This window comes from Punctularia strigosozonata (assembly GCF_000264995.1).
Source record: "Punctularia strigosozonata HHB-11173 SS5 unplaced genomic scaffold PUNSTscaffold_11, whole genome shotgun sequence".
In the NCBI taxonomy this organism is placed as follows: domain Eukaryota; kingdom Fungi; phylum Basidiomycota; class Agaricomycetes; order Corticiales; family Punctulariaceae; genus Punctularia; species Punctularia strigosozonata.
In genome coordinates, this window is record NW_006767443.1 from 847,319 (window position 1) to 859,944 (window position 12,626).

The 12,626-nt window shown below is 60.0% G+C and overlaps 4 protein-coding genes across 4 annotated transcripts; 1 reads left to right on the plus strand and 3 right to left on the minus strand.

The window, feature by feature from the left end:
* Positions 1-401: 401 nt before the first annotated feature.
* On the minus strand, positions 402-2,540 carry PUNSTDRAFT_46443 (general APC amino acid permease; the record flags this gene model as incomplete). The annotated part of the gene is made up of 9 exons (XM_007386632.1): positions 402-485; positions 537-796; positions 853-1,224; positions 1,277-1,633; positions 1,683-1,794; positions 1,855-2,044; positions 2,100-2,206; positions 2,264-2,276; positions 2,335-2,540. 9 exons carry the CDS (start codon positions 2,538-2,540, stop codon positions 402-404), a joined length of 1,701 nt encoding a protein of 566 aa, XP_007386694.1.
* A 1,046-nt stretch (positions 2,541-3,586) lies between these two features.
* On the minus strand, positions 3,587-4,144 carry PUNSTDRAFT_137012 (uncharacterized protein; the record flags this gene model as incomplete). Its single annotated transcript, XM_007386633.1, has 1 exon — positions 3,587-4,144. One exon carries the CDS (start codon positions 4,142-4,144, stop codon positions 3,587-3,589), a length of 558 nt encoding a protein of 185 aa, XP_007386695.1.
* Positions 4,145-5,834: 1,690 nt separating this feature from the next.
* Positions 5,835-10,574, minus strand: PUNSTDRAFT_137013 (uncharacterized protein; the record flags this gene model as incomplete). The annotated part of the gene is made up of 3 exons (XM_007386634.1): positions 5,835-7,994; positions 8,060-10,273; positions 10,332-10,574. 3 exons carry the CDS (start codon positions 10,572-10,574, stop codon positions 5,835-5,837), a joined length of 4,617 nt encoding a protein of 1,538 aa, XP_007386696.1.
* Positions 10,575-11,015: 441 nt separating this feature from the next.
* PUNSTDRAFT_54488 (uncharacterized protein) lies at positions 11,016-12,532 on the plus strand. The gene is made up of 4 exons (XM_007386635.1): positions 11,016-11,077; positions 11,130-11,401; positions 11,575-11,636; positions 11,709-12,532. The coding sequence occupies exons 2-4, from the start codon at positions 11,191-11,193 to the stop codon at positions 12,240-12,242; spliced, it is 807 nt and encodes a 268-aa protein (XP_007386697.1). The 5' UTR covers positions 11,016-11,077; positions 11,130-11,190; the 3' UTR covers positions 12,243-12,532.
* The last annotated feature ends 94 nt before the right edge of the window (positions 12,533-12,626 follow it).

The following is a 12,626-nucleotide window of genomic DNA, read 5'->3' on the forward strand; positions in this document are numbered from 1 at the left end:
GGAAGCTCCCGTTCAATTGCTGTCGCTGCTGCTTGGTATGTGGAAGGCAATCTGGGAGTTCCATATCCCAGTGAAGGATAGATCAGTGGAGTTATAGGACAGCTAGTAAAGGCTCTTTGAAGAGATTGGACCGTACTCAACGCATGTCGGCTGGAAAGAGGGTTCAACGTTGAACTGAATCGCACGCACAGCAAGACCCCGGAACGTAGATTAGCGCCGGGGCCCTGAAGACCCCAGCGCAGATGATAATTCCCTGCGAACGGGAGCAAAAGACACAAAACTGAGAGAACCAAGTAGACCTTTACCATCAATCACGATCGAAATTATCGTTGGCAATGCTGCAGAAATATATTAGTGCATGGTGTACCAATCACGAATGCACAGCGGCAAAGGGGAGACGGCTAGAATATCGTAGCCAAGATCTTCTCGGACAGAGTGGTGGGGGGTTCCTCCGGCTGCTCCGTCTCCTCAACTGTCGGTATACCCTGCACCAGTTGTCAATAACCTCGTTCAGATCGAATTGAACAACGACGAACCGTGAAGAAGTCCATCTCCCTCGGTTTCCACATTCTCGTCTTATACTTTAGCTTCCAGAACAGGAAGAGCGCCGCAAAGAACGGTATGTTGATGTACGCTGTGACAAACCCAGCCGCGGTGAATTGGAAGAAAACGGGCAGGCCGGCGACGAGGATGAAGATGACGTTCCATGCCAAACCCCACCAAGCGAGGATCGGCTGGAGCCTGCTGCTGTAGACAAGTCTTCGTCGATCAATGCCTTGAGCCTTCATACCACGATCTACGCAAGACGCGTAAGGGAACTTCCGACGAGGAGAAAACTCCGACGAAACGTACAGAAGAAGATATATGTCAAGTTAATCGCCGCCCACGAGAAGAAGCCGCCAACAGTGCTCAAGCTCAGCAACCAGTTGAACACGGTCGCCGCGCCCTGGCTGACGTTCATCAAGCTCAAGAACCCGAATGCGCCACAGAAGAGGATCGCGTATAGGGGCAAGCCGTCCTTACTGCAGCGCGTGAAGAGGCGGGGCGCCTGCCCGCGCAGGGCGAGCCCGTAGAGGACACGCGAGCCGCAGAAGAGATACGAGTTCGCGGCGGAGAAGGCGGAGGTTAGGATCGCGGCATTGATGAGCGAGGGGAGGACTTTAACTCCGGCGCGGGAGATGGCGATGACGAAGGGAGATTGGGCAGCCGTTCCCGTTTCTGATACTTGGTGGTCAACGATCGTGGTACATCATGTTCAGTGCAAGCAAATTCTCACCGTGAAGCAAGTTGGGGTCGTTGGATGGAACCAGAAGACCCGTGACGAAGGTGCCCAGCAAATAAAACAGCAGAATGCGGTAGAATACCCGCTTCACGGCCTTGCGGATATTCCTTCGCGGGTTCTCTGTCTCGGATGCGGCGATTGCGACGAGCTCCATGCCCTGGAATGAGTATGCCGCAAGCACCATAACAGTAACGAGGCCGAGAAACGCATCGGTGTGCGGGTTCTTAACGAGGTTGGCGCGGGCAAACGCGCCGGGATCCTTCCAGTACTTGAATCCGAGGCGCTCGTGGTCGGGTCCGCCCCCTACATCGATGACGAGTCCGGTGATGATGAGTATCGTGATCAAGAGGACTGTGGAGACATGAGCAATGTATGAGAGAGAAACCATGATGAACCTCACGTTTCACCACCGAGAAGACGAACTCGCTCTCGCCGAACCACCGCAGACCGTAGACATTGATCATCACCACCGCGAAGCACATGAGTGTCGTATATATGTATTGGTGCATGATCTGACGATGTCGATGTCGTTACCGTCGCTCCAGGCGAGCACAACACAAGGAATTACTCACCTCATTATCCCAGAACGTGATAAGCAGGGACGACGCCGTGATTTCGAGTGGGATAGTGATGGTACTCGAATACCAGTAATTCCACCCCACCGCGAAGCCGAGTGCGGGGTCAACCCATCGGGCGGCGAAGTGAGGGAATGTGCCAGATACAGGCGCGTGGGAGGTCATTTCGCCGACAGAGCACATAGTACTGACGCAGATCCGAGGTCAGGACATCTGCGAGTGCATATATGCATGGAACTCACGCGTAGGCAACTGTCCCGACCAACGCGTACGCGATGAGGGAACCAACGGGGCCGGCGGAAGCAAGAGCCTGTCCCGATCCGATGAAGAGGCCCGAGCCTAGCGTGCCCTGCGAGGAAGGTATGCTTCAGCTGATAGTTCCGAAGGTAGCAGCGGTCGTTCTTACAGCGATAGCAATCCTGCGTCGAACATGCCGCGTCAATTACATACACACAGATGAGAGGGATTTCGACTCACATCTGCACATGCCGCTGCTTCAACTTCCTCTGCACGCGATCAAGGTCCACCCCGTCGAACGCGTACCGCCTAGCCTCCTCGTCCACCAAGAACTCGCGATCGTCCCTTGTTACACCACCCACCCACCCCTTCTCGATGCTGCTCGTGTCCGACCCCGTCCCGTCCTGCTCCTTCCCTCCCTTCATCCTGTTAAATTGCATCGCCATCACGCATCCGTCTGAACCTGGGACAGAAAACAAGTGGAGATCACGTCGCGTGCACAATCACTGAGGACCAGCCAAGGAGTCGAGGAAAAAGAGACCCGTCAGGACCGTATAGAACTGGCAGTGAAACCTCGCGCCCGGCGCAGGGGGAAGAACGAAGGGGTGAGCACAGCTGGAGGGAAAGGCCGGCGCTCCTTACAGGTACATATATCGCCATCAACATCGAGGACCATGTATCTGGAGTACGACTCTGAGAGTGATGATGCCGGGAAATAGGGAGTCGTGGCATCATGCGAACGGCGACCCGCTGATGGACCCTGGCGGAAACAACTTATGATCGAGATTGCGGTTGTTGGAGGGTGGTGTCGATTCGGCCCAGACGATGAAGTGACTAGTTCGCCTTGTTCTGCACGACGAGTGAATATCGGATGGGCTCAGTTATTGGTGTTGGGATTGCAGCCAACTTGCAACTTCGAGAATGACTCCGGTGAAGGCGCGAACGAAGTTGATGGATATCATAGCCACACGCCGTCGAAGTTTGTGGCGTTGATAACGGTAGGTAAGTGATACATCAGCCTGCACGATCTGGCTGAGGCGGCGTGTTAGCTTCGCAAGGGCCGGCAGGAATCGTTGAGGCCACTGTGTCCCAGCTCGACTATATGCGAGGCCTCGAGAACCTGCCGTTGCCGTATTGGGACCGCGCCGGATGATACACTGGCAGGAGAACTATGCTAAAAAAAAAAGAGGGAGCCTCAACTGCTGGAGATGCCCCTGATGATTCGTGTATGACTGTAAGGGTCGTACCGACAAAGGACGACGCGTACGTACTCATACATTTGATGTGCAATAATGCAGTGCTCATTCAAAGGGCATGTGAACGCCAACCTCCGCTAATATGGTCGAACATGCGACAACCCTCCTACAACTAAGACGCGTTCTCGCAGCAGCTTTACTCGTCCGTCGTGGACGCAGTCCTTTTGAAGGGTGCAATCCTTGAACGTGATCGATCGAACCGGGGACAACGTCAGGTTGCTGTTCGCGCGACGGATTCAGCGTGTCTGAGGGAGCATTACGTGGCCTACGGGCTTGACACAGAAGTCAAGCAGTGCGTCTATGCTGGAGTATCCGTCGTCGAGGTTTCGGATCACCAGCGTCGATAGATTTGGTAGCACAGGAGCGTTGACGAAGTGGGCGTTAGGCCCTGGGGGCACATCGCCGGCGTCGCCGGTTAGTAAATGGAAGAGAGAGTGGGAGATGGTCGGGCCAACGATGGTCAAGTCCCGGACATGTGGAGTATACGGCAGCAGTGCGAGCCAATAATCGTAGGGATAATCAAAGGTTTCTACTTGCAGGACCGTCGGTTTGAGGGCAAAGATCCGGGAGGCCAATCTCTTTGTCGTGTTCGAACACATGGCTTGGTCTTCCGTCTCCAGGGAATAGATGAATCCATTGGTTGGATTGCGTAGACCGAGTTTGAGGCGCGCGAGGTATTTCCCTTGGCATATGCTGAGCGCGAGAAGTCCATCGGGATACTGTAAGGAAGGAAAATGCTGAACGCCAGCATCGAACAAGGCTTCGTATACCGAAGGCCGGTCTTCATCAGTCATTGCTGTCGAAAGCGCGGCCACAGGTGGCAAGGCGAGACTTCGAATCAAGGCAAGGCAATCAAGGCAAGGCAGTCACGCCCTGTGCCCTGAAGCATAACGGAATGAATTGTGGATGAGTTGTTCACAAGATCGAAGTCCGCTCCGGCACTGGGCAACGTCCCGTCCAAGACGAGGACCACTAGCTGTTGAAATTTACGTAATACTTCCAGAACGTGTGGCAAGGATGGTCGAGGCCCTTCAGATCAGTCGCGCAGACGTTATGCGAATTGAATAACGGTGCCATCCATGAAGCGAGCTCGAAAAATGTGAGCTCCTACGACTCGAGATGAGGCGCTACCCACGAAGCTAGCCACCGATGAGCCTCGGCTATAGTCCGCCGCGGCTGTGTCTTCCAGGTAAACGGCCAGACGTCTTAGTGAAGGCGCGGAGCCTGGCCCAGGGAAGCTGAGCAACTCGTTGAATGAGGCCGCGCCCCGAATCGTAACAGAAATGTCCAGCTCTTCGAGACGTGAAGAGTCCAGGAGGATTTTTCGCAACGCGTGCGGTCTTCGGGAGGATTTGGCTATGATTTTGACACAGCCAAAAATCCGGATAGGGAATGGGAACTGATAGTACAGCCGTAGGGCCAGCGCAGGGCTCTCGATGTCCAGGACATTCCAGAGTGCGGGCGTGCGCATCGCAACGCGCCGCCAAAATGTGCAAACTTGCGCCGCGTTCGGGAATCTAGGGCGACGATGATCCCGATGCAAAGCCCGGGGATCAGACGGGATGAAGGAGAACACTTTGTAGAGAACGTCTTCGGGAAGGCGGGATACGGGGAGGCCAACGCTGTACTCCTGTATGATGGTGGCCATCTCGCGTCCTATCCGTACCATTTCGTGCTGAAGGTCCACAAATCGGCTACGAGAGGCGTTGGAGAGCGCAGAGCAAAGGGGGAAGCCCGCTCGGGATCTCCGAGCAACATACAGCATACCTTTGCGCATTTGTTCCTGGAGGAGATCGCCATTGAAGTCGTCATTGTGTTATCTAACGCTTACACGTTTCTGAACTTACTCGATAGTTGTGCCCATGCTAAGAAATTGCAACCGGTCCAGACAGTAGGGACTTCCACTGATACGAATTCCTGTAGTAGAGGATGCAGGGATGAAAGAATTCCAGTCTCGAGACGGAGTGGTCCCCTCTTGAATTGTTGGTTCGCAAGCGAAACTAGGTTGTTTTGTGAGCGGCTGCAGGAGATGCTTTATAATTCGACGTAGTCTCGTCGTCGTCTCGTCGTCGTCGTCGTAGGCGTCGTCGTCAGCAGCAAGAGTTGCTAGCTCGTGATGACGCGGGGCCGATCCCACGTCGGTCAGAGCATTCAACGCGCCTGCTCGTATACATGCCGATCGTGAAATGATATTCATGCTTCAGTTGTACCTGTCTCATTGACAGTCAAAGGATTATGCGAGGTATATAGAAAAGTACCCTATATGGAGTGCGAACTGCGTGATTGAGAGGACGCGTGGGTGGTGTAACTACTGTAAAAGAGAGAGGAAAGCCAAAGCCCAAAGTGACAGGTAACATGCATCAAAAAAAGAGAGAATTTAACGAGGAGCATAGGTAAAGAGCGCGAGGGGTCATTCAAACCGTTCCATTCCGTAACGCAGCCGTCGTGACATCGTAGAGCATCGTAGGGTCGGTCCGACGCCACTCATTGCGTCGGCATGGGTGGCGTAGGCGGTAATGGTAGCGACGGTGGTGGCATAGGTGGCGGTTGGGCAGCAAGCTTTCTCCGTCGCTCACCGACCTGCCAGATGACATCCTTGAGCTCCTGCACGACGTCCCCACCTGGCCCCCACTTTTCTCTGATTCCCTTTTCTCCTGCCTCCGCCTCCTCTTCCACCATCGCTATCCCCAACCCACTCAACCCCTTCTCCCTCTGCGCCTTTGCCAACTTGATCCTCTCCTCGCGAGACAGCTTCGACCGTTCCCTATTGAACGCGCCCACCGAGACCGCCTCCGCCTCGAACACCTGCTCCGCGCCACCCAACACCCCTTCCTCCGCTTCCTCCTCAGGCGGCGCCGCGTCCTCGACCACCGCCACGTTCTCCAGCACCGCACCGAGCAGCGACCCAACCGAATTTTGATATTCGCCCGATAGGTGCCTATCGCTGTCGTCCGAGCCCGAGCCCGTATCGGGCGCGAGCAGCGGCACGTCATCCGCGTCCTCGTCCGGGCCCGCACCTCCCTCGTCATCCCGCGCCGCCGCGTTCTGCGCCGCAAGCGCGTCTAACAGCCGTTCGCGCCCGCGCTCGCACTCCCGGAGCGCGAAACCGAGCTCGCGCCGGAGCCGGTCGTACGCCTTGAGCGCCGGCGCCTCCTGCGGCGGCAACGGCGAATGTTGGGCGCCCTCCGCCTCCGTCTCTCCTTCCACGTCCGATGACGTTCCCGACGCCGCGTCCGCGTCCGCACCGTCGCCGTCGCGCAGCGCCGCGACGCATCGCTCCAGGTGTGCCCTCGCATCCGCCAGCGCAGACGACATCGCGTCCACATGCTGCGCAAAGCGCGCCATATGGGACGGCATCGGCGCGAACCCGACCATCTGCTGCACCGTCCTCGGCTCGCGCCACGCCCCGGACGCCGCCCGGGCCAGATTGATAGGCGCGTCGAGGTCGAACGAGGTCATGCGCGAGTGCGGCGCGCTCGGCGTGGCGGGCGAGAGCGGCGCGACCGCCGGGCTCGGCGTGGCCTCCCGCATGCGCCGGCTCTCCGCGTCGTCGAGGGCTTCGCCCAGTCGCGCGGCGGCGTCGACGAACGTGGACGTCAGCAACGCCATCACGCTCCGCACGTCTTCCCAGTACGCCTGCGCCTCCGCGCCGCCGTCCCCGTCCTCGTCGTCGACAAACTGGTCGTGCGGTTCGTCGAACCTCAGTGCGAGCAGGTGGGCGCAGGCGTACCGCTTGGACGCGAGCGCGGCCTGGACGGCGTGGTGAAGCGCGTGGAGCGAGAGCGGGTGCGCGCCGCCGCGCTGAAGCGTCGTGAAGCGCGACGAGGATCCGAGCCCGAACGAGTCTCGTTCTCGGCCTGACGGCGGCGACCCGAGGCCGTTCGTGGACGACGAGGAATGCATACCGAGCGCAAGCGCCTCGAGCCCGCCGTACCGCCTCCGCCTCCGCAAGTTCATCGCCGCGGCACCAAAGTGGTCTCTCGGCGATATGTCGACCGCGTCTTCTTCTTCCTCCGGATCGTCCTCGCCTCGCTCTTCCTCGCGGCCGACCGTATCGCGAGCGTGCGTGCCGTCCTCCTCGCGCACCCCAGGCAGACCCCTCGCCGGCGTGGCAGGCGCGCTCTTCACAGATTCGTGCTTCGCGAGCGGCGAGCCTAACAACGCGCTCATATCCGACCTGTGCTTCTCCCGTATGCTCATCCGCTGCTCTCGGCGGTGCGGCAAGCTCCCCGACCGTGCGAGGGCACTGTAACTGCCGTTCCACGTCGATCGCTTGTCGATCGCGGGCGTAGATATCGGCCTTGCGCGTCGTTCGGGCGAGAGCGGAGAGAGCTGCGGCGACGGCGGGGCGTACATCTCCGCGAGCTGGGCGAGCTCCGCGGGCGCGGTGAGCGCCGAGAGCAGCCCGCGCACCTTCTCGCACTGGCTCGCGGTCGTGTGGAGCGAGGAGTGGAGCGCGACGCGCAGGGGAGAGAAGGTGGGCGACATGGAGGGGGAGGAGAAGGAGAAGGAGAAACGGTTGTGCTGCGAGTTGGAAAGAGAAAGCGAGGCGCGTTCGTCGGATTCGAGGATGGCGAGAGCTTCGTGCACGCATGAGTCCCAGAGGGCACCGGCGGATATGAGCTCGTTGAGGGCTTGGATGGTCTGTGGAAAAAAAGAATACCGTGGTGAGATGGCGCGTGTATACGCGTAGACGTGGGTAGACATACGGAGGCGGTGGTGGATTGGCGGGCGCGCAGCTGCGCCTGGATCTGCCTCGACACGCGGACTTGCGTTTGCTGCAGCAACTGGAGCATCTCGTTGAGTAGCACCTCCGATCGCTCCAGCACTTCTTCGACCTGTTCCGGCATCTGCAACAAAGACTCACAACACCGATCCAACAGACCCTGCAACAGAACCAACGCCCGTCCGGACTGCTCCGCCGTCCACTGGGCAAACTCAGGCGTACGCCGAACAAGCCTCCCCAGCGTCCACGGCATCTCCCGCAACTCGTCCGGATAGTATACGATCAGCGCGACGACGCCGCACGAGAGCGCGATCGTGTACACGTGCGCCGCCGTGGCGAAGCACGCCGTCGCGCTCAACGCCGTCGCCCACCGACCCCGATCTTCCTCATCCCACGTCGGCCGGCGGAACGTCGCCCTCGCCTGCCGCATCCGTGGATACCAGTACACCGCGCCTGCGCCGATCACCAAGGCGAGCGCGACGGGGTAAGCGTGCGCGGCACCCGCGAAGCAGGCCGCGGCGCCGAGCGCTTTGGTCCACCGATCGCGGCCTCGGTCTTTCCACGCGGGAACCCGGGCTCGGATCTGGCGCAATCGCGGCTGGCAGCGCGCGGAGAGGGCGAGCGCGAGGCAGAGGAGCGCGGCGGCGTGCGCGTGCGCGGCGCCCGCGAAGCAGGCCGTCGCGCCGAGCGCGGTCGCCCACTGCCGCCGATCGTGTTCCGTCCACGCCGCCACGCGCTGCCGGACCCGCAGCTGCAGCCGGTCGAGGTCGGGAGAGAAGTGGGTCCCCAGCGCGGCGGCGACGAATCCGAAGGCGATCCGGTACGAACGGAGGGCGGCCGCGAAGCAGGCGGCGGCGCTGAAGGCGCGCGCCCACTGGGCGCGGTCGTGCTCGTCCCAGGAGAAGGCGATGTATCGCGATGCGCGGGAGGGGAGCTGTGCGAGCTCGGGTTGGAAATAGGCGCCGAGGGCGAGCGCGAGAGAGGAGAGCGCGATGGTGTACGAGCGCGCGGCGGCGGCGAAGCACGCGGTGGACAGCAGCGCGGTCGTCCACTGATGGCGGGCGTGATCGTCCCATGTCAATCGAATTTGGGGCAACGAGCGCGTTCTCAGCTGCCGTGACAGGGAAAGGAGTTCCGGCTGGAAGTGGGCGCAGGCGGCGATGGCGGCACAGAGGAGTGCGGGACGGTATATGCGTGCGGCGGCGGCAAAGCAAGCGGTGGCAATGAAGGCAGTTGCCCACTGCTGGCGGGCGTAGTCGTCCCACGTGAGCGTGAAATGCCAAGGGAGTCGTTGCAGACGTTGAGGGAGAGTGCGCAGCTCCGCCTGGAAGTAAATGCAGAGCGTGACGGTCGAACAGAGGAGCGAGACGCGGTATATGTGCGTGGCGGTCGCGAAGCACGCCGTCGCGGCGAAGGCTGTCGCCCATTGTTGCCGGGCGTGGTCGTCCCAAGAGAGGTGCGCGCTCCAGCGTATCTCTCGTAGCCTTCGAGGTACGGCCCGCAGCTCGGGCTGAAAGTAAACGCAGGCGGCGCCGGCGAGGCAGAAGAGCCCGACATTGTACGTGCGCGCGGCGGCAGCGAAACATGCCGTGCAGACGAGCGCGGTGGCCCATTGCCGACGGTCGGGTGCGTCCCACGTGGGTGCGCGCGCGAGTTTCCACGGTGGGGCGCGCCGAAGCCGTTGCGGTAGCGATCGAAGCCAGGGCTGGAAGTACACGAGGAGGGCGAGGGCGAGCGACAAGCGGGCGATGGCGTATGCGCGCGCCGCGGCGGCGAAGCAGGCGGTCGCGACCAGGGCGCGGGACCATTGATGGCGGTCGTGGTCGGACCACGACCAGGAGAGGTGAAAGCGAGGCGTGTTTTGGCTTCTGGTGTTTCGTCTGCTGTTACTTGAAGTTGCAGTCGCGCTTGCGGTGAAGTTTTGTGGGGTTGCATCTTCACGCGGTACAGGCGCATGAACGGGCACGGGTGTAGGTAAGGTAGGCGTTTCGAAGCGTAGACGACCCGGTACAGGAGGTAATGAGGGAGAACGCGTTCGTGGCGAGTGAATGTGTGGAAAAGAGTGACGAAGGGGATGCGGGGAGGGCGTGATGGCGGTGGAGAGCAGCGAGGACGAGATCACGTCGTACTTAAAGCGTTCCGCGAACTCGGTTCGGTGCGACGCCGTGAACGTGGACGCCGCCATGTCCTTGATAGCCTTTCGATCGTATATGAGCAAGAAAGAAGGTAGTGCGGAGCACGGAAGCACGACTGACCTCGAGGAGATGTAGGATCGTGACCGAGAGCCGGTACGCCTCGTCCACCTCGTCGTCGTCTAGGTCGTCGGGCACGAAGTCATGCGACGCGCCGGGCATGATATCTGCGCGCTCGCCCGTTTCTGCGAGAGCGGTCAACATGAAAGTCGGTCCCGAGGGTGTGACAGCGCCTCCACCATCAAAGCGCGCCGTACCTTTAAGATACTCGCCCAGAGGATGGTCCTCGAACACCGCCTGAGCCATTGGTCGTGTGGTTTCCAGGTAAATGTGGCGATCAAAAGAGGAGACAGAGAGACAGAGGAATGTTCCAGAGGGGAAGTAAACGGGTATATAAAGTAGAAATAGAGTCGGTGAGAAACGTCAAGGGCAGGAGGAGGAACGCTGAAATGGGGAGCGGGGATGACCGAGGGAAACGCGTCTGGTCAAAGACTAACCATTGTCTCCGCGACCGGCGACCGTGGCATTTGATGTCAGCGTGGAGAGGTCAGCGCTTTGTCGCACGCATTGACCAGGCACTGATTGAACCCTGATTGCGCCTGGCAGACTAAAGCGGAGTCTAGGACTATTTACGGCACAGCATGCGCGGTGATTCTGTCCGCCGTGCGACCCGACACGTGCCCGACCAGCCCTTCTCCTCTTGCCATTCTGCACGAGCGCGCGCTCCTTGCACCGCTCCCGCTACCACCGCCGCTCGTTACATCTGTCGCTCCTTGGCACCCCGCCTCACAGGACCGTCCTCGCGTCCTGTGCGTTTACCTGCTATAAATCCGTCTCATATCGCTGACACGCACTTTCCAGCCCTTCTACTTCAGCCTAATACCCCAGAGGTTTCACCACCAGAAAAACACTTCAAGTAATCATGTTCTCCCGCATCGCCGTCGCAACTTTTTTCGCCTCCGCCCTCCTCGCTGCCCGCGCGGACCCGAACCCGTCCGAGCCCGGCCCCGGCGACGTGTTCAACCAAGGCGCGAGCTGCCCCATCGCCTGGGACGCCGATGCGTCCGGCACCTGGAAGGAGATGTACATCGAGCTCATGACCGGCGACAACTTCAACATGGTGCACCTCACCAGTTGAGTCACGTTACTCTCTTCTCTCATCGTCGCTTTTCGTCTACGCCGATGCGATTGGCGCCCATGTCGTCCGGGGACATGATGCCGCCATCAGCGTGTGCCCCCATCAAATCAAATTGAATGTAGCATACACACGTGCTGACGGGCGCTATTTGATTTTCCCTCTGTATAGCCGTGGCGAAGGTTGACGGGACCGACGCGAGCAACGCCTCCCTGACTTGGACATGCCCCGAGGTTCGTTCCCATCGTTACCACTCCCTCCCTCCCTGGATCTCCCGCTAACCTTCCTCCTCCCTCTCACACCAGGTCACGCCCAACTCCGCGATTTACTTCTACCAATTCCGCTCCCCGGCGTCGTCCACGACCTACTGGACGACCCGTTTCGCGATCGCCTCCGCCTCCGGGCAGACTACGACCCCGACGAACGCGACCCAGCCCGGCACGGGCGACGCGATCCCCTGGGGCACCGGCGCCTTCGTCGACCCCACGCTCGCCACCGCCGCGCCCGACCTCTCCTCTTCTTCCAACTCCACCACGGTCTCCTCCGGCGTGACCACCACCGCCACCGGAAGCGGAAGCGGAAGCGGAAGCGGCGGCGTGGCGTCGACCACCGCGTCTTCGAGCTCGGCGAGCATCGCAGCGACCGAGTCCGGCGCCGTCTCGACCGTGCCGCACTTCAGCTCCACCGCAGGTGCCTCCGGCGCCGGCTCCGCATCCGCATCCGGCTCGGGCGCTTCCCCGTCGACGACCGCGGACGCATCCGCCGCCGGCCGCGCCGGTATCAGCATGCTCGCTCTGGGCGGCACCTCCGCGCTCGCGTTCGCGCTCCTCGCCCTCTAAGCAGGCGCCGTAATATCGCAGTCGTCTTTTTTTTTGGGATCGTTCGTTTCTTAACGTCGCGTCACGAGCTGATTGATGATGGGACATGTGTATACATCCTCACGTACCTCTCACACCGACAACGTACTTGTCATCGCCACCGGATATCGATCACTTATTTAATTGGTCCATGTGTCGGAACGCTCTTCCCGTCTCGCGGGCGCTCGTGAACATCTTACTGGTTTTCTCTTTGTCGAGTTTGGATGGCATCTTCTTTAATCCAGTCATACATGAATATGATCTCTGAACGCACAGGTTTGCAAGCGTTGGCTTGTGTTCGGTCACTGAGGCGTGAGCGTTTTTAGGACCCTCTCCCAAAGCCTCCGATGCCAGCCATTCGTCAGT